A 19818-nucleotide genomic window follows, 5' to 3' on the forward strand; every position below is an offset into this window, starting at 1 on the left:
TTTTCCATTCACTCCAATTTGGACTTCTTTTTTACATGCTAGATGCTTAATCTATCCCAAACTCAGTTAGGTTCCCTTATGCGGGAAACAGTTTATTGTTGCAGCAGTGGTGCTTTCTTTTACTTAGACTTTCTTTCCCTAACACTTAGAGAAGCATTTTCCCTGTAAACAAAAGCAATTTACCATACAATATTTAAAATGCATCATTAATTATGTAAGACATAGCAAAAGTAGAGTCGTTACCATTTCTTGTTGATTTTATTCTTGTAAATATTTTTTCCTAAATATTCTGTAAAATCACAAAAGACAGCCTAAAGAATTTAGCTGCCAAGAGAATACATTGAAATTTTTATATTTTCCTATTTATTCAGCCTAGTTACGATATTTTTTATTTGTTCTCAAAATATTTAGTACCTGATATCTGCCTTTGTGTTACAGAAGAGAGCTAAAGGGATCTCAAGAGACTCTCTAGACCTTGGATAAAGTTAACATCTTCTACACTTATGTTGTTTTAAGGGTGAAGACTTTGCAGCATCAGAAGGCATTGTCTTTCATTCTTTAGCTACTCTTGTCTCTCTGAAGTGTCTTATAAATAGCTAACTTTGCTCCTTATTGCTATAATTTAAGCCTGTAGCTTATTTTATTCAGTGTGCATTGCGCACATCCTCATCCTTTTCATGTATTTGAAGACTGTTGTTTTACCTTCTAGGCGATGTTATTTCTCCAGGCTATGCAACAGGAATTTGTTCAATTTAGTCATATAGATCGAGTTTTCTAGAAGTGCTTCTGATCTTCGTGGATTTCCTCTGGACTCCCCATTTGATTCTCCTTCAAAGGGGAACAAAATGACCTAACCTTCAAAAAGTGTTCTGACTTGCAGTCTCACTAGTGCAGAGTACAGGAGAAACATAATTTCATGTAGTCATGAGTGGAAAGCAGAGGGGGAAGACTCTTGTATCTATCTGCATTTATCTGGCATTTGCCCGAGTTGCAGCATATTTGGATGACATTGATCCAATATATCACAGTCTACTAGAGCCTTGAGGTCTCTTTCTTCTGAAGAGCTGCTACTTCTGTCCTTCCTGATCCATAATGTACTGCTAGTTCTCCCTGTTGAACTATATGCTTCAGTTTTTCAGACTCTGCAGTATCATTTGAAATAAGTATTCTGACCTTCAGCATGGCTTCAGCCTTTTCCAGTGCTACTGCCCACATCTGACCACCATATACTTTATTTTATGATCCAGAGAAAATGAGTGGTTATTACAAATGTTGAATAATAGCAAACTAACAGTAGACCTTTCTAGACCACACCCAGTGCCATTCCTTCCCTTCTGACAGTAAATCAACTACAAATTTTATCTTTCCTCAGCTTTCTGATATACTATGCATCTACCCTTAGGGGCTAAATCTGTTTCACTATGTTGCTTATGACTGAGAGTGTAATTTGAGATGTTGTCAAAAATCTTTCTAATGTTAAGATAAATGACACTAGGCTGCTTGTCTCTCATCCACATTGACTGCTACCCTCTCACTGATGGAAATGTGACAGCTCATTGATGACAAATTCCTTTTGGCTGTTACTCGTTTGTTTTCTCTGTGTTTTTGGAATGTGTTTGTTTCTTTCAGGATTTTTCTTGGAATTCAAGTCAAAATGAATGATTGATAATTCCCTGTTTTCTTCATTCCCTCCCTTTTCAGCATGCAAGCACTAGGTTTCCCATTTGCAAATTCTCCACATTTCCCCCTAAAGTCTCAAGAGCTTTCTGTCTACTCAGTTCTGTAAATATTATAAATATTTTCAGTCCATATGAAACCCCATCACATTATCTCATTTTGGAAGTCTTCACCATTATTTCCTTAGTAAGAAATATTTTTAGATTTGGTTTGGGTTTTTTTCCCTTCAACCAAACATGTTGTGTAGCATTTTCTCTAGCTTAAACTTCCTTGTGCTTGTTTTGTTCCTGCCACATCACTAGGTCTCTCTGCAGAATTTTAAATTTAATTATTGACTCTTCATTCTAAGCAACAACACAAACTTGGCAGGGAAAGTTCTTCCCTGCTGCTGGGAATCTCAGTATAAAATGCAGTCTGTTTTCTGCCTATTCTGACTTAGTTCAGACTTCATGCTTTTTGTGTATGTGGTTTTGCTTCCTATCTGGAACTCTGTTTAAAGGGCTAGTGTGATTTCTTTTGTTTATGTACTGCTGAAAACTCAAAATCTTTAGCATGAAAAGATCTGACTCTTCATGAAGAGGAGATGGAAAATAAGAGATGTGCATTTAAAGTGGGCAACCATCTTAAAGTAGTGTCCTGGTGTTTAAGAGTTTGTTGTGTTTCAGGGTATAATGTACTACAGCTCCTCTTTCCTAAAAACAGGTTGGGCAAATGTGTCAGGAACAGTTTAATTGTAGTGCCTCTATTATTTGAGACAAGTAAATAAATTTGATCCCTATATCTCAGCTGAGTTTGTCTGCTCCTCTGTCAGAATCAATGAAGGTAGCTGAGGTGAGGGTAACTTTTCCCAAAATTTCAAATGCTTCGCTTTGCTGAAACATTTAGTAGAAGCTAAGATGCACAGGATATTTCAGCTTTGTTTTATGTTACTCTTCAAGAGGTCACTGATGAAGCCTTTGTGCTCTTAGTGCTGCTCATGCTTGGATGGCAAGCTCAGAAAATAGATCCAAAATTTCCCTGATTTCTTCTTTCAGTTATCTTGTTAGAAATCTTTTTTGGCAAAATTTCCTCCAAAAGCCCCTGTTTGATGGTATGATGTGGCTGCTGACTATCTTGCTTATCTGTGTTGCCTTATTAGTTTTAGGATGGTCTGTTCTGTATTCTGACAGTACTCTCTCTCCATTATCTTATAGTTTGACCGTGAATTCTTTGGGATTGTGACCTTTTTTTTTTTTTTTTTTTTTTTTTTTTTTTTGGTAGATGTGTATAACCCTTAGTTCAATTGATATCTTAGTCTGTGAGCAGTGTGGGAATAAAAAGAATATATTAACTGTCTGTTGGTACTAATTTGTAGGAAGTGTTGTGCAGGATGGAATTGAGAAGCATTCATTTTTGTTTCACGTGCACAGTGCCTTTTGCTCTGATCAAGAAATAGGACGTAGATTAAACCATTTTAAAATAATGGGGGAGGATTAAAACTAAAACTTATCATCATATTTTTTCTTCATATTGAACTGAGGCTTTTTGGGATTGGCTAATTTCTAGTTTTGTTATTGAAAAATAACAAAAACTGACAGGTCATCCCCTTAAGAAATAGTAACTTGATAGCATAACATTACTAAAATTACTGGGCTGGTGATCTAAACCAGCTGAAGGTCTACCCCCAGTACATTTGTTTCACAGCCCATCGTGAAGGAGTTTGGGGACAACAGCTCTTGTTTAGATAAATTCACCTTTAGCCAATACAATAATTAAAGGCATGCCATGGTGAGTATTTATCATGAAGCAATAGGATTTATGAAATTATGTAGTCTTAAAATTGAAGAAAATAATCTATATTAAATTCCTTTGAATTCAAAGGGCATCTTTGCTGAACCCCTTGTGTTCCATTTGTCTATGCTGAGCTGAGAAGTGGGGAAGAATCTGGGGACCATTGGGGAGGAAAGGCACCTGACACAGATTGGAGGGAAATAACAGTAGCTGTGGAGCAGTGGGCTTGGGAAAAGACAGCTCAACCTTAGGTAGCTGTAGCTAAAAGTTAGTACAGCTGCAGGATTTGGGAGGGAGCATGTTTGTTATGGGTATTGAAACTTTCATCAGGAAATGCAGCTAAGCTATTAAACTACTGATGGGCCTTGGGCAGAACTGAGGAGAGTCTCCAGGCACAAAGAAAGCGATGTTAAAAAACTCTTTGCCAGAACTATGCTCCTTTTCTCAAAGCACTAAATTTTTAAGGTATGCTTGCAGGCTATTTCTGCATGATGAACTGCAAGAAGAAAAAAAGTACTTCAGCCAATGGACTTAGTATTAGAGCTAATCAAAACCAATCAGTTGACAAAAAGTGTGATGGTGGAAGATTTCCTCTCAAAAGACCCACTTACTTCAAAATTTAGGTCTTACAAGTTTTTAGGGAACTTAATTAGTTTGATTTTGAGTGTTTGTGAACATAGAATCACACAATCATCTAAGTTGGAAAAGACCTTTGAGATCATGAAGTCCAATCTATGACATAACACCATCTTGTCAACTAAACTAGAACATGGCGCTTAGTGCCACATCCAGTCCTTTCTTAAACACCTGTTTAATTATATATACAATTATGGTGCAGTCTGCTTTTGGTAGCACATAATGACTTCAATCCCTGCGTGTACATCATGAGTTTTATTTATAGATACTCATAAAATTCTCTTTTAAATAAGGGCAGCAAGTGGAACATCTGTATGGTCTGCCTGAAGAATAACTTTGGAAACCTGATTTTTCAGTCTGTTACATTGGTACTAATTATATATTTTTAAAATATAGAAAGTAGACCACTGAAAGAGCTTTCAAAAAATCTGAGGTCTGCTATTGTCCTTTGGAATAAGATATTTGTGGTGGTGTGTTTTGGTTTGTTTGGATTCTTTGATTTGGTTGGAAATAATTTTTTATCTCCTCTGTAAATAAATAGGTTGTCTTCAAAAGCAAGTGCTGGAAAATTAATTGTGGTTCATGCTTTCAGTAAAGAAAAAAAAAAAAATCACATATATTGAATAGAAGTGCCTACTAGATTTCTGTGAAATTCCATTTGGTGGTTACACAGTGCAGTAACAGTAGCTGTTTACTTGATGACATGCTAATGATTGCACTTTGTGCTGTCTCCTCCCCAAGGCATTTGAGAATAAAATGATGTTTCCCAAGTATTCTATCCACATTAATGCTTCTTGTTTGGCAAATTGAAGAAAGTATTACATTGCAGCCCCTCCTACCTTTGTACCAACTATCTGCTAGGGCCAGCAATTCTGAAAGAATCAGAAGAAACCAAATCATGGGAGGAAAAAAAGTAAAATTTAAAAAAAATCCAAAAAACAAAAACTAAAAAAAAAAAAAAAAAAACCCACAACAAAAAAGCCTCAAAAAACAAAACACCCACCCCCCCCCCCCCCTAAAAAAAAAGCCAAAGCCAACTAAAAAGAAAAAAATGTAAGGTAGATCCCAAGGCATGTAATGGCTAGCATTTTAAGACTATGTAGCACTAATAACACTCTCTGTATATTGTAGTACTGTGGTATGATTATTCCGTGCTTTAGGTTAACAGAGTGTTTCTCTATGTGAGTATTCAGTAGTCATAGATTATGACTTAATTAGTAGGGTTGGTTTCTTTTGAGGTAAAATTACAGTATCAGCCCACTAAATAACACATTTGCATTAATAAAACAAGGCAAGTATTTAAACATTTCTATTTATGAACATAAGAATCTTTATATTTTTATAGTATTATTTTCAATTTTTATATATTACCTTAGAATACCCTTCCATATAATTATTTTTCCCTCTCTGAGAATGACTTTATTAATATGTTCAGAATAATAAAAGTGTATTGTCTTTATTCTAGTAATTCCAGAGACTGGTGATATTGCAGGCCTGAAAACTGGAGATGACAAGAAAGATTATGTCATCCTGAGAAAGCATAGAATTATGATGGTGTTTTTGTTATTGAGTCTTTGAAAATATATTGCCCGGTTTGGAAAGTAAAAGTTGTTTTAGTCAAACTTTCTAAACTATAAGTAACTGTTGGTCAAAAAATAATTTGCAACCTGAGAGATGGACATCAGTTATCTCCCCACTTGAACCCCACATTTTGAGCTAAAGTGTCTCCACTCCTATCTGCATGACAGCTTCTCTCCAGTGGACTGAAAAGCTGAGATTCAAGAAGGTTAAGTAATTTGTCCAAGGCTGTGGACTCAGACTCAGAGCCTTACAGGCTTGGCTTAGAGACCAAAGCTGCACCGCCAGTAAAATGACCTTAAATTTAACTGTTTTCCTTTGAGAAAGCTGTGAGATAGGCAAGTGGTTTACCTAGGAGGAAATTTGAGCAGGTGGATTTAAGGTTAGGAGAAATCAGCTTCCCTCTGGATTCTTACAAGCTATACTTCTAATCCTAAAGAAAAAGAGAAAAAATTGTCTTAGAGTATTTCAGACTGATTCTTTAATAGACATCAAGCTTTTTAAACTCCTGCTCAAACTGATACTAGACTGCATTAATTTTCAACCAGTACATGGTACAACCAAAGATATAATTCCATGTTCTTTGCAGAACTCTTGGAATATCTATGCCTAAAATTCAAAAAAATTACATCTTAGTTGTTAGGAAAAAATCTATATAGGGTGAATGGTGTAAGTAATTTACAGCAATTATGGCAAGTTTGGTAAAGATAATGATCTTGTACTGGCATAGCAATCTGAGGTAATTATCAGTTTTGGTCTTTTATTATAAATTGTATTTTTTAATTGACTTATTTGCCTTCTGCACATGCCCGTTTAAGTAGTTCTAAGTTTAGTCTGTAGGTATAGCCAGCTTTTCTCTAGTGGGATAAGTCTGTCTGGCAAACAGAATGCAATGATCATTATATTTAGACTCATCATTAATTCCTTTAGTTCAACTGGTTTCAGTTTAATTTTGGATTTTAATGATTCACGTTACTTAATTGCACAAGGTACATTAAAGACTTTAACTTTTGCAGTGAGAATAGATATATAAGACAATTTAAAAATCTAACTGCTAGACAAAATTCCCTTAATTCACTAATTTGCTATGCTCCTATGATGGACATTTTTGTCAGAAGGTAAATATTTCCAGGAACTTGAGACAAAAATAAGAAAAAATCCTAGTGGTAGTTGGAGGTGATATTTCAGTTCTTTGTCATTATTATAGCTAAAATCAGAATATCTATTAAAAGTCCCATGATTTTATATGTAAGACTCCTGATGCTTCTGGGGAAGTCTTGGCTAACTGACTACAAAATAACATGTCTATCTGCTCCCACAATTCTTATAATTACCACTTGCATTACTCTGTCCAGAACTCATACAATTCACTTCTTACAATAAGACAATTAAACATTGATCTTTCAGTTTTAAATTAATATCTGGCTCTAAGGTTTGAAAGAAAAATGAAAATTCTTTCAAGTGATAATATAGCATGATCAGAAACATTTAAATATTACCCAAGCAGCGTACTCTGAAAAGCCCTCTGAAGGCTGTCCAGGTGTCTTTTTGTTCATGGATTGCTGAATTATGTAAGTTTCTCCATGATAATTAAGAATGAGAAACAGAGTGGTTTTGTACATGTATATTGGACACATAATTCAGAAATTATATGTGGCCTATTAATAGCATTTTTGATCAGTCTCCTCCAGTTGCTGAGAGCATTGAAAAATTAATGAGCTGCCTGATTATTGGAAGAATGTGGATTCCAGGAATGTGAATGTGCAATTTCTACTGTATCATGTCAATCTTGTATTCTTTTAGCTGAGTTCTCAGATCATTATTTTTTTAGCTCTATAATTAGCTATTAGAGGGAATTGTATTTGTAATGTTCATGAAGGACAGAGGTTTTTATTTGGTTTTGATATTAAATGGCATTTGTCTATATTTCAATGTTTTGGTGAACTGGAAATCTTAATGCTGCACATTAAAGCAAATTGCAGCCCCATCAGGCAGATCTCTCATGTAGAGGTCATTTTTATGTCTATTGAAACAGCAATGAAGCCATTCTCTTTTTGTATCATGATGCATTTCATAGCAAATGAATATACATCTTACAGACATGCTGTCAAAGTATTTCTGATGTTTTCACTCTGGTAAGTATAGAAATAGTAGGAAATGGGAAATGTGAGGAAAATCTTAGGGAAATGTGAGGTATTTTATGATAGCACATCAACCTATCAGACACTTCCCAAATTCAGAGAAACTACTCAAAATTGAGATTATGTTTAGACCATTACTAATAATAGATACAGAGCTAGGCTATCCCAGTCCAGCTGAGCTAGATTATGTCAGATACATTTAGCAATGAGCTTTGCCTTGTAATATACTGTAGTGTACTGGATCTAGAAGATGTCCCATGAAAATAAGTTGACAAGTTTTCCAGAAACCATGTTTACCCAAGGCTACTTGACAATCTGAGGCCTGCTCAGCCTGGGTAGGATCTGAGCAGTATAAAGGATGCTGCAGACCCAGACATTTTAATCAATAAGAGCTGAAGAGATGCAGAACTTAATCCTTTTTCAATGTCAAAGACCACCTTCTTTTTTGTTTTTTGTCTTTGACCTCTTTGACAGTTTCTTTCCCCCATGAGAATCTTCTTAGAAATGTGTGTCTAAAGTTAAGATCCCCTGAAATTAGTTTGGAACACTTGAACTTCTGGATCACTTCAGGGCAAGTTGTATGTATGTAGGGCAAAGTAGGTATATTGTGAAAACTGCAGATGGAAACATAGTGGGATTTTCAAAAGCAGTTAAACAGACAAGGCACTTAACTCTCATTTAAATTAATTAGATATACTGAGCAAGTTCCCCTTGGCACTTTTGAAAGTTCCACTGCAAAGTGTTTATGTCTACATTAAAAAAATATAGTTTTCTGAAGAGGATGAGCATCCAGCAACTCCCTTTAAAGCTTGACTATTACAGGTTTTCAGTAGTTCTGGAAATTATACTAGTCCCTTGTTCTATGTTTCCAAATGATCATCCTTTGTTTTGTAGTTTCTTAACAGTTCCTGCTGTCATTTAGTGTATAATCTCAGAGAAGTGGGATCAACAAAACTATCTAATAAAGATAGAAAAGTAATGGCTGAATCTTCTGCACAAGCTCAGACTTGAAACTGGAAACTTTGATACATACAATCAGTGAAAAAACTGACAGAGATTTAAGACTACTGTGATTATGTCTTGGTCTGCATTTACTTATTACTTTTATATTATGTGAGGTAATAGCTCAAAAATACATTACAGGCAAAGACTGCTGCAGGTTGTGGACAGCTGGGAGTGAACCAGATGACCAGAATTAGCATGACTTTTCAAATATTAAGGTCTGCATATACAGAAACTCTTAACAGACCTGTTCAAGTGCAATAAAAACACTGATCACTCTGAGGTATAGTTTCCCCTATCCTATCCTATTCTCTGCCTCTTCAGAGGTACAATATTGTCTAAGTAGCAGTCTGAGGATATACACACAGCAGCATTTTGGTTTCAATCACGAGTTGGCTTGTGAAACGAATCTACTAATTATTCCCACTTAGCACACTTGCTCATTGTGGAGTGGGTCTTGGGCTAAGTGAACTGGGTTGCTTTTGGCTGAAATGAAAACAGAATATGCTTTCCAGTAGGGCAGTTAATCTTCATTAATGATTTCCACTCTTCAGTCCACTGAACTACATCAAAATTAGGTCAATACAGCCTTCTTCTGCAGACTCTAATTTCAAATACATACCAATGTGAACATCAAGTCCTCAGAATTAACAGCTTTGCTCTGTTGGTTAGTTCTTACTGTGTCACATTGCTTGTTAATATAGCTATAAAGTGAGTTGTCAGATGGTTGTGTTCATGGGGGAATCCCATCTTTCCATAAACTTCCAGAGTTATCATCCTACAATGCCAGCATTTTCTCAACTATACAAGTATTTTGAAGGGATTTTCAGCTTCAAATACTGGCCAATGTTTCTTGGGACTGACTATATCTCCTTTTTCACCTTAAATAGAAAATGAAATACAAAACTAGTGAGTAGGAACTCATAACTTTTTTTAAAACTTTTTGATAACTCTAGGTCACTCTAAATGTGCTTTTATGCATAGAAGATTATTCCAGAAAATACAGATTTTGAAACATAGGATTTATACCTCATAAAATCCGCCAGGCCCAACCATTCATTCTGGTTGTTTTCTACATTGATTTAGAACTTTTCGTTCTTTGAGATTCTATTTCTGTTTGATGTTTTTTTATCACTAACCAGTCAGTAGTGCTTATGTTCATAATTAATTTATTAGGGAAAAAAATTCTTTATCCAGAGAATTTTTCAACATTCATAACTTTATATAACTTTAAATGCTGGAAATTATATTTTTTTTAGTTTGTGTCAGATGTATCAGAGTGAAAAACGTATATGAATCTTTACCAGTTAGCTTCGGAAGTAGGAATTTGTTATTAGTCATTCCTAATGTGAGGTGAAACCTGAGGCACTTTAATGTTTCGCAAACCATGAAGAGATTTTAGGCATGTTTTTAGTGAATTAAAATACTGTCAAGAAAAAAGTATATAAAATCATAAATAGCTCTAAAATTAAAGTATTTTTAAAATTATTTTTTTTAGTAAGGTAGAAGCTCTAGAAGACAAAAGGGAATTCTCTGTACTTACCTGAGCCATTGATTCCCAATACAGTAAATGTGACCTTAGGATGCCTAATGCCAGATAAGGACCACTGTAGCCTCATGGTATTAACTACTGATCTGGTATAAACTCACCTTGCTAATTAAAATGTGTTTAAAAATTGGACACCTAAGCTTTATCCTGTCAGGCTTTCTGCCTGTCCATGCCATTCTACGTTTATGCTAGATAAGGTGTTGTCTGCTCTCCTGGTGATTCTGTATTGTGTGCTATAGTCTAGCCAATGTGTAGCACTGTCATTTTCTGAGTCATCCCAAACTTATCCACAGATCTGGATTAATGACCGTGGCCTATTGTTGCCCCCATTTCTGTAGTATGTGAGTAAATCACAACCTTTGTATTTATTCTCCTAGCAACAATGTGAAGGCAAATTGTCTTTACTGTCATGCTGATTTCATCATAGCATGTTTTTTCTCATGTCTAGTAGATGAAACAATAAGGGGTTATGTGAGCTTTTAGGATTTCAGTGATTAAAACCAGGCGATTGTAATAGAGGTGAATTTTTTTCTTAGTGTATCAAATGCTCTGCTCGAGCTCTATCAAAGCTATTTCATACAAATCTAGGTTATTCTTGTGCTTTTTAGGAAGCTAATTGCTTAAATGATTTTCTTTTTCATAGTCACCAGATGATATATTTTGCATAGTCATCACAGTCCTTGGTATAAAATCTGGTTGACTTCTGAGGATTCAGGGTTGCCTCCCACTGAAGTCCTCAAGTGCCTGAGGGTTCACAGAGCTGATTTTATGAATGATTCTTGTCTCCTTGTTACTCTGTGGTCCCTTGGAGTGGAGAGCATCATCAAAGTCCTACATGGAAGGGGCACAGAAGAGAGGAGGAGTCTGCTTGTTGCTCTTTTGTTCACCCTGTGTGGTGCTGTAAGTGATGCTCTGGCTCTCTGGGGAAGGCAAATAAGGCCAGCAATGCTACATTGTGATTTCGTCTCAGGTCTGTTTAAAAATTGCTGGAAAAAAAAACTTTAAAGGCCAAAATTACCCCTTTTTATAAGCTGTCCTCATTCTGTCCTCCTCCAGAAGGAACTGAAAACATTCCTGAGCCTGAAGTTTTGTTACTGGTGTTTCACTTAGGAATAAAGTCTCCAAATGAAATAAAAGTGCTAAGCACTGAATAGGCAAGAACAAGGAAAGTGCTTTGTCCTTAAGTGCTCACCACCTCACAACGGAATGAAAGGTGGAGTCTGGAGCAACAAGGAGTGGTTCTGGTGCCCACAAGGGGTTCTGCTCTAACCATGGCTCTGCTTCCTTCACTCAGTGACCTCTGCAGAGCAGGGCTTTAACAAGGGTGGGCTAAGGACAGCTGGCACCAAAGTGAGTGATAAGTTAAAGTAGGAAATTCTTTAAATCCAAGAGTTCCCTATTCAGATTTCATTCGCAGGGCATGTAGGAAGAATACATATGTGGATGAAAAAAAAGGTGTATTTTGCCAATGTGCGGCTGTGGAGAAAGCTAGGATTTCTAAAACAAGATTGCACTGTTTTGTGCTACAAAAGGATCCCTGGGCTTACAGGACTTATATTTCAGGAGGACTAAAGCAGTAGTCAAGACATCTTTCTCCATTATTATTCAGAAAGCAGTATATACTTATTTTAATTTTCTAGAAGTATAAGCAAAACACTTTTGAGCATTTCAAGGCTTCGAAGGTGGAAAATTATAAAATGTCCTCATTTGTGGAAGGGGTAGCATCACAGACCTTTGTTTTCTGGTACTCTTTATTCTGCCAGGGCTGATGAATGGAGATTTTAATCTGTTTCTTTACTGTACTAGAAATTGCTTTGAAGCTTACTCTGAAAATAGATTTGCTTTGTAATTAAATGTTTGAGAACTACTGATTCTTATATTTGCATGTGATTAACTTTTTACAACACTATGTATGGGGCTTTTTGTTTTTAAACTAGCCTGGAGTCAATAAATATCTTTACGGATGTCAATTTGGTCAGCAGTAAAGAGGTAAATAGAAACTAATGACACTCATCAAGCCTGTGCCATGAATGATTTATTGGACACAATAGTTTAACACTTTTTTAAAATCAGTGTAAGGGAAAGAAATGGGTTTCTTATTATGGTAAACTGTATTTGTGCTGTCAGCATGTAGTGATTTATGACAAACCTGTGGCCAGGATTAGGATATTATAAATGAAGGAAAATAGAAGTCTCATTAATTTTTTATACCCACAGGTAGAAGACATGCAGTGGGCAAACAGAGAGCACACTCATCCAGCATCTGTCTGCAGCCTGCCCTGTAAAGCTGGGGAAAGAAAGAAAACGGTGAAGGGAGTGCCCTGCTGCTGGCACTGTGAGCGCTGTGAGGGGTACCATTACCAGGTGGATGAATTCAACTGTGAACTCTGTCCCATTAATAAAAGACCAAATGCCAACCGTACGGATTGCCAGCTTATCCCTATAATCAAACTGGAGTGGCATTCTCCTTGGGCCATCGTGCCTGTCTTCATAGCTATTCTCGGTATCATTGCCACCACCTTTGTGATTGTGACATTTGTCCGGTACAACGACACACCGATCGTCAGGGCATCTGGGCGGGAGCTCAGCTATGTGCTCCTGACTGGCATTTTTCTCTGTTACTCCATCACTTTTTTAATGATTGCAGCTCCTGATACTGTGGTCTGCTCATTTCGAAGAATCTTTTTAGGACTTGGCATGTGTTTCAGCTATGCTGCCTTGCTTACCAAAACAAACAGGATTCACAGAATATTTGAACAAGGTAAAAAATCTGTCACAGCTCCCAAATTTATTAGTCCAGCTTCTCAGCTGGTGATCACTTTCAGCCTCATATCCTTGCAGCTTATTGGAGTCTTCATCTGGTTTGCTATTGATCCGCCACATACCATTGTAGACTATGGAGAGCAGAGGACACTTGAACCAGAAAACGCCAGAGGAGTTCTCAAATGTGACATTTCAGATCTTTCTCTCATTTGTTCCCTTGGATATAGTATTCTCTTGATGGTCACGTGCACTGTTTATGCTATTAAAACTAGAGGGGTTCCAGAGACCTTCAATGAAGCAAAACCCATTGGATTTACTATGTACACAACCTGCATAATTTGGTTAGCTTTTATTCCAATCTTTTTCGGTACGGCTCAATCAGCGGAGAAGGTAAGTGGTGATGTGTTTACATATCAAAACATTACTGTCTTCCTATTTTCATCTCTCAGTAATTACAGCCCTAAAACATTTTCACTCTTAGAAATAAGTAATTCTGAATGGCAAACAAACCATCAGAATTCACAGACAATAAAGTATATGTTTCAAAGTGTAGGTTTCCTATATGCGAACAGAAGAAACTGATTGTGATTGTTGTGTGACTGGCATAAAAATGTTGACAATTTCTTAATATAACCTTAAATGACTGTTTCTTCTAACTTGTTATTGCCCTTCAGTGATGCTGTGGCCTGTTACATGAAGCACTATCAATCTTTGTTATCATCCACAGATCTGATAGAACTGGTTGCATTCGACAAGTCTAAGAAGATCAACTTACATTTGTCAAAAATAATGAAGAAAAATGTCGAGGCAGAATGAAAAGAATTACTTTTGTCTCTGGTTGACACACAAAACTTAAAAAAAATATTAAAATAACCAAAAATAGAATAGGAAGAGATGAATGGTGAATAAAGTTTGTGTAAATTCATATAAGGAGCAATTCACTAATTATTATATCAGTGTAAAAAGAAAACAATTTCCTGATACTTTAATAAGAAATTAAATGGTTCATACTTGGATACAAAACATGTCAGATGTGTAACTTTCTCAGTTTTAATGAGAAGGCAGCGGTAAATATCGACTGTGTAAGTATTTATTGAGGTGACAGTGGTGAAAATGACGAGTTAGGTAGGGAAAAGCAATAATACTAGCATCAATCTTCAAAACTGCAAATATTTGATAAATGGAAAGTATAAGTAAGTAAAGTCAACAGTCGTTCACATAAATTCTTGTCATTTCTTCTAGCAGGTGTTTTGTATAATGTTTTCAAATATTCATTTTAGTTTAGTTGGAAAAGTCAGCATGTGTTCACTTATAATTGTGCAAAAGCTTGACATGTCTCTAGTTTAGAGTGCACCTTCATCTGTGGAATTAAAGAGCAGTTCTGTATACCTTGACAAAACACTTTCTAATTCAAACTGAAGAATTGTATGGTGCAGAGACCATGGCAGAAAAAACATTTTCCTCACTAAAAATTGAAGCAGGCTTACTGAATTGGATCAGGCTTATTTTCATGGCTTTTTGGATTAAGTCAGGGAAGTGAGTACCAAGGTAATGGCTTATCATAGATGGAGTAAGTTAAAAAATTCCCATTTGACATAGGAAAACATGTTTAGGTAAATCGTTTTTAAATTCTGCCTTTTTTTGTACTTGTAGGCTTAAGTCACAAAAATGCTTTGTTGTATAAATGTATGGTACTCTTAACAGCTTGGTCAAATCAGGTTTATGGCAACGATTTGAACCAGAAGAATTGAGTCTTGAAATAGGAAATATTTCTCTGCTGTCAACCATGCAGTGACTTCGATTTACACCTTTGGTTCACCTTGGTTTTTGTAGTAAAGGATGATTTGGTTTCTACCTTTAAAGACAAGATTAATTAACATCTCTTTTTCATTTCTTTTTTGAAACCCAAGACTGAACACACAAATGATGCTAAATCACACAGCTTCGAATACTAAATTCCTCTTTTTAATTGTCATTTTTCTTTCTAAATTATTTGTTTTTCTTCCCTCTTCTTTATGGAGGGAAAAAAATGCTAATGGAGCAGCTCTGTAATTCAAACAATTCTTTTCAAAATGCACCTTGTTTTTGCTGCAAATAAAAATGTGCTTCCACAGAGAGTATTACAGACGTCTTCGTAACAGTTTACATATTCCATGCAATTAAGGTACTTCTTTGAATGGGATAAAAATTTAATATCTTACTGCACAGATATATATGGTCTGAATAAACTTATAGTTTCTCAGTTAATGCATAACACCACAAGAAACATTTTAAAGACAAGCTAATGTACCCTAGAATATTTTGACATTTGATATTATGATATTTTTAGGAGGATGAAACAATTGAAAAACTTACATAGACTTCTTTTGGTCCTTAATCACATTGCAGTTATTTTAGAATCCTGAAATTACTTTTTTTTTTTTTTTAATGGCTTGAGCTTACTCAGAGCAGAGTAATAAAAGCTGGGGATTTTAAAGTGCTATTTTAAAGCGCTATTTTAAAGCAGTGTTTCCCTTATGAAATGTTGACAGTAAAAAAACTATCATGACATTTATTACTTGCCAGGGGTACTTCCAAGTGCTAACTTTAGATACACTTCTGTTTGACTAATGAATAGTTAAAAGTTTTCCAAAATGTTTTGAGGAATTTCAGTTTTCCTAGACCTTAGCAATGCTTACAATAATAGCAGAAGTTACTAAACATTTCTTGAAAAAGAGGTTGTACTTAAGTACTGAATTAACACTATTTAAATAACAAACCTACTGAACAGCTCTTATTTCAATGCTACTGATAAACACAAAAAAGTATAATCAATGCTCAAAATAGATGTCTAGATCCAAAACACAAAGCTCACCATAGAAAAGTGAGCCTTGGTAATCAATTCCCAAAAGTATGAACTTCCTAAGAGATTCTGTATAAAGTCTAGAAGAGTGTTAACCTGTAGAGTTGGCACAAGTCCATTGAGTGTTGAGTCTTGGCATCAATCAAACTTCAAATATGCATGAGGAAGGTAATTAAATAAGTACTTACCTGCAGACAGGCTAGGAATCTTGATGATGTGTTCTTGCTGCGAAGCACACAATGGGAAACTGCTCTCTCTGTTCTGGGCTCATGAAGACTCTAGCTGGTGAATGCAGCTGAGTTAAATGCCTGAATTTGCGTGCAGACATATCTGTAAGAAAAAAGTAAAAGCTAAGGTAACTTGACAAGATGCAATGGGAATATTTTGATTTATAGTCTTGACATTTGTAACAGTCCTTTATAACCAATGTTGTTTCTTTTCATTTTTATTATCTCAGTTTATATGTAAGTTTGAATTTGATATACAATTGATAAAATTACTGTATATTATTGAAAATATATATATATAAGTGGATAATTTAAAAAAAAAAAGTTAAAGTACCAATCCAAAATAACCTGGCATAATTTAAGCTTGGTGTCTTGTATTGATCTCCATGTTTACTAATTTGTCCTTATTTTCAAGCAACAGAATATAAATTCCCTATGCTATTAAACATGCTATTTTGAGATTGTAATTCTTACAGATGTCCTGCACAGAAAATATGAACACTGACTTTAGGTCCTGTGTGGTTTTTTATTTTTTTTTCTGTCTGGTTCATAACTTTGTCCATTCATGTTCATGCCTGTTTTGGCAGCTCCTTTATGAAAAGAAACTACTACAAAAAAATTATTTCAATGTGTCATTAAACTGAATGAAAAATAGTTAATGGCCCCTTAAGATATAAACCACTCATTTTCTAACACGTACATTTATGTCAATATGGTGCTTTAGAGGCAAAGGGAAGACATTCTGTGAGAAAGCATTCTGTGAATATAGCTTTCCTCTATGCTATGCCGATGTATATGGCAAAACACTGTCAGTACTGGAATCATCTAAGATAGAGATGTCTAAAACATCATAATGACCAGAATGCCACCAAAAATATATTTAATAGTTGAGTGATTAAAACAGGTGTTTGAATTCCTGTGTAAAGTTAAGTTAAAATGGCAGATTGCACTAAAACCTTCTGAAGATAGATGGCTGTTTGAAGTACAGCTCTATTTAAAAAATTGAACTTTGTAAATTTCATTCCTTTTAGTATTTTTGACAGGTGAATAAATCATGTTTATTCACAGATTATTATCACAAATCATTACTATCAGACATAATTTATTATATTAATCTGGAAATAATTTGCTTGAATGAGATGATGGATACTTATTCCCCATACTGTGAAAGAAGAGATGTTTCACTTTCTGCTTAGGAAAGACTATAAAAACACTGAATAATTTCTTCCTTCTCCAATTTCAAGGTGTAATCTAACAAGGCAGATAAATTTTAATGTATTTCCAATTATTCTGACAAGTCTGACCTCTCTTTTCATAACTACAATATAGAAAAATTGTAATTTTATAATAGAAATTTTCCCATATATCATCATCATTATGATCTTAATATTCCAGCTGTTTTCATGACAGATTTATTGTTCAGTGGATCTTATGCTTATATCCATCTGTTTGTTAGTAACTCTAAAAGAAGTTAGAAAGTGTTCCACTATTAATTTAACTTGTAAATCACAGCTGTAATTGTCAAGATAAGGAAATTCAATTCTCAGTGGGATGAAGAAGTAGTTCTGTCAGTGTAGTAGTATATGTTCATTAGCTTAAAGAAAACAACCATAGTTCAGGTCGAGACTTCTTACATCTCCCATATTTCTAAAAAAATTATACAGGTCAGTGTGTGTGTGTGTGTGTGTGTGTGTGTGTGTGTGTGTGTGTGTGTGTGTGTGTGTTTACACGATGAATTCTTGACTAAATATATTCCTGCAACTGCAACCAAACAGCATCTTAATGACTCCTCAGGCTGTGCTAATGAACATCACTGAGCTTGTTCTTCACCTCAAAGCATTCTCTTCTAATCCTGATCATATCTGGAGATTTAGCTTTGCAGGTAGTCCGTGCAGTACACATCTTAGGAAAAAATCCAGAATGGCAACTTACAAATTTAGCATTTCTTTCATTTTATGATTTATGTTTGTCTTGACTAAACTAGAATTTCTGCTGCCAACACTGTGCATAATCTGAGGAATATTTGAAATAATTTCTCATTTTCATTATTACAAGAGCAAAACTGCTGAAGTGATACATTCCACATTGAGCAGTTTATCATTGCTCAAAATTCCATTTCTGTGCTCCTCACAGTTTTTTATTCAGCATCTTTAGCATATAGGATTATTTGCAAGATTATAAAACACTATCAGTACTTGAGTTTTTGCATGTGTAAAGTACAAGATTCATAAGGAGCAGCTCAGAAAACTGGACTTGTTTAGCTTGTATTTACAACCTTCTTTAGCAAGGAGGGTGTTGCTTTTTCTCCTAGGTAGCAAGTGATAGGACAAGAGAAAACTGCCTCAATTGTGGCAGGGCAGGTTTAGGTGGGGCTTAGGAAAAAGCCTTGACCACTGAAAGGGTGGTCAAGCATTGAACAGGGAAGTGGTGGAGTCACTGTCCCTGGAGGTGTTTAAAAGACATACCTGTGAAACTTAGGGACATGGTTTAGAGGCGGTCTTGGCAGTGTTAGGTCAATGATTGGATCTGATGATGTTAGAGTTCTTTTCCAACTCTATTATTCTATGTCTTGGAACAGAAAATTAGTTAAAATTCACCAGATTATCTGATGGAAATATCCCTCCATCTCACCGGAAATCATGTTAAGAATGCAAAAACTGTTCATCCTTCTCATTTCATGTTTTTTTTCAAATGTAAAATTTCATGAGCTGAATTATTTCTATGCTTCATAATTTGCTCCAACTTTTGACCTAATCCTTGGCAGAAATTAGAACTTTGTTGCTCTACTGTAGAAGCAGAGTGTTAAAAAAGATGTGAACTAGAGTGTGACCGAATTGCAATTTATTGCCCACTCTTCCTCTGCTCCCTTTCTGTCTGAGAGGAAGGTCCTTGCTCCTTGTTAATCACTGAGACAGCACATTCCCCTCCAGCTGGAAGATACTCAGTGCACTGCAGGCCATGGTCATTGCTGGGGCCACCCACTGGCTGAACAAACGTTTTCACCATCCCTCAAATCTGTTTTCCCTCCCAGCCTCCCTTGAGCTGGTGCTAGAGGACAAAGGAGTAATTGTAATTCTCCTGGGTGGCAGTGTAAGCTACAAAAGGTACCTGTAATGAGAAACCAGTTAAATATAGAGATCCTCTTTTCTCTCAAAAATTCCTCTGTGGGAACCCGTTCCGTAAGTTATTTCTTAGGAAAAGACTGTGATTAAATTTTTCTTGTTAAAAAGTTTGTTAGCTGATAAGTGAGACAAAACTGATGGATAACGTTAATTTAAAATATTGTAGACGTTTCAAAGGTTTTTTTTTTTCTTTCAGTTTGAACCTTTTCTGTCCTTGTAAGTTTAAATTGAAATTTAGAAGCAGAGTTGTTCTGATATTTAAAGAGCATTATTTCACAAGTTTTAAACTGTTTCCACTTTCTTAAACTGAAGAATTCCTGGTCTGTTGACTATAGCACCAGCCTTGCATTTAAAAAAAAACACTTATGAAAATATTTTTCATGAGTTTTCAGGTCAAGTACTTTTTAAAAATATACTAGTTTTTTTAAATTTCTAGCCCCTGCTTAGATTTTTTTTTTTTTTTTATTCAGCATAGTGTGCACCTGAGTTTCAGCAAATTTTCTTGCTGAGT

At 35.4% G+C, this 19818-nt stretch overlaps 1 protein-coding gene across 1 annotated transcript in view; it reads left to right on the forward strand.

Annotated features, from left to right (window-relative positions):
* GRM8 (glutamate metabotropic receptor 8) overlaps positions 1-19818 on the forward strand; it is a 304251-nt gene that overhangs the window by 248711 nt on the left and 35722 nt on the right. Inside the window, exon 8 of the mRNA XM_062491912.1 lies at positions 12571-13506. Within this exon, the coding sequence (XP_062347896.1) occupies positions 12571-13506 (936 nt within the window). The remainder of the gene's footprint in view (positions 1-12570; positions 13507-19818) is intronic.

This window comes from Cinclus cinclus, chromosome 4 (genome assembly GCF_963662255.1).
Source record: "Cinclus cinclus chromosome 4, bCinCin1.1, whole genome shotgun sequence".
Taxonomy (NCBI): Eukaryota; Metazoa; Chordata; class Aves; order Passeriformes; family Cinclidae; genus Cinclus; species Cinclus cinclus.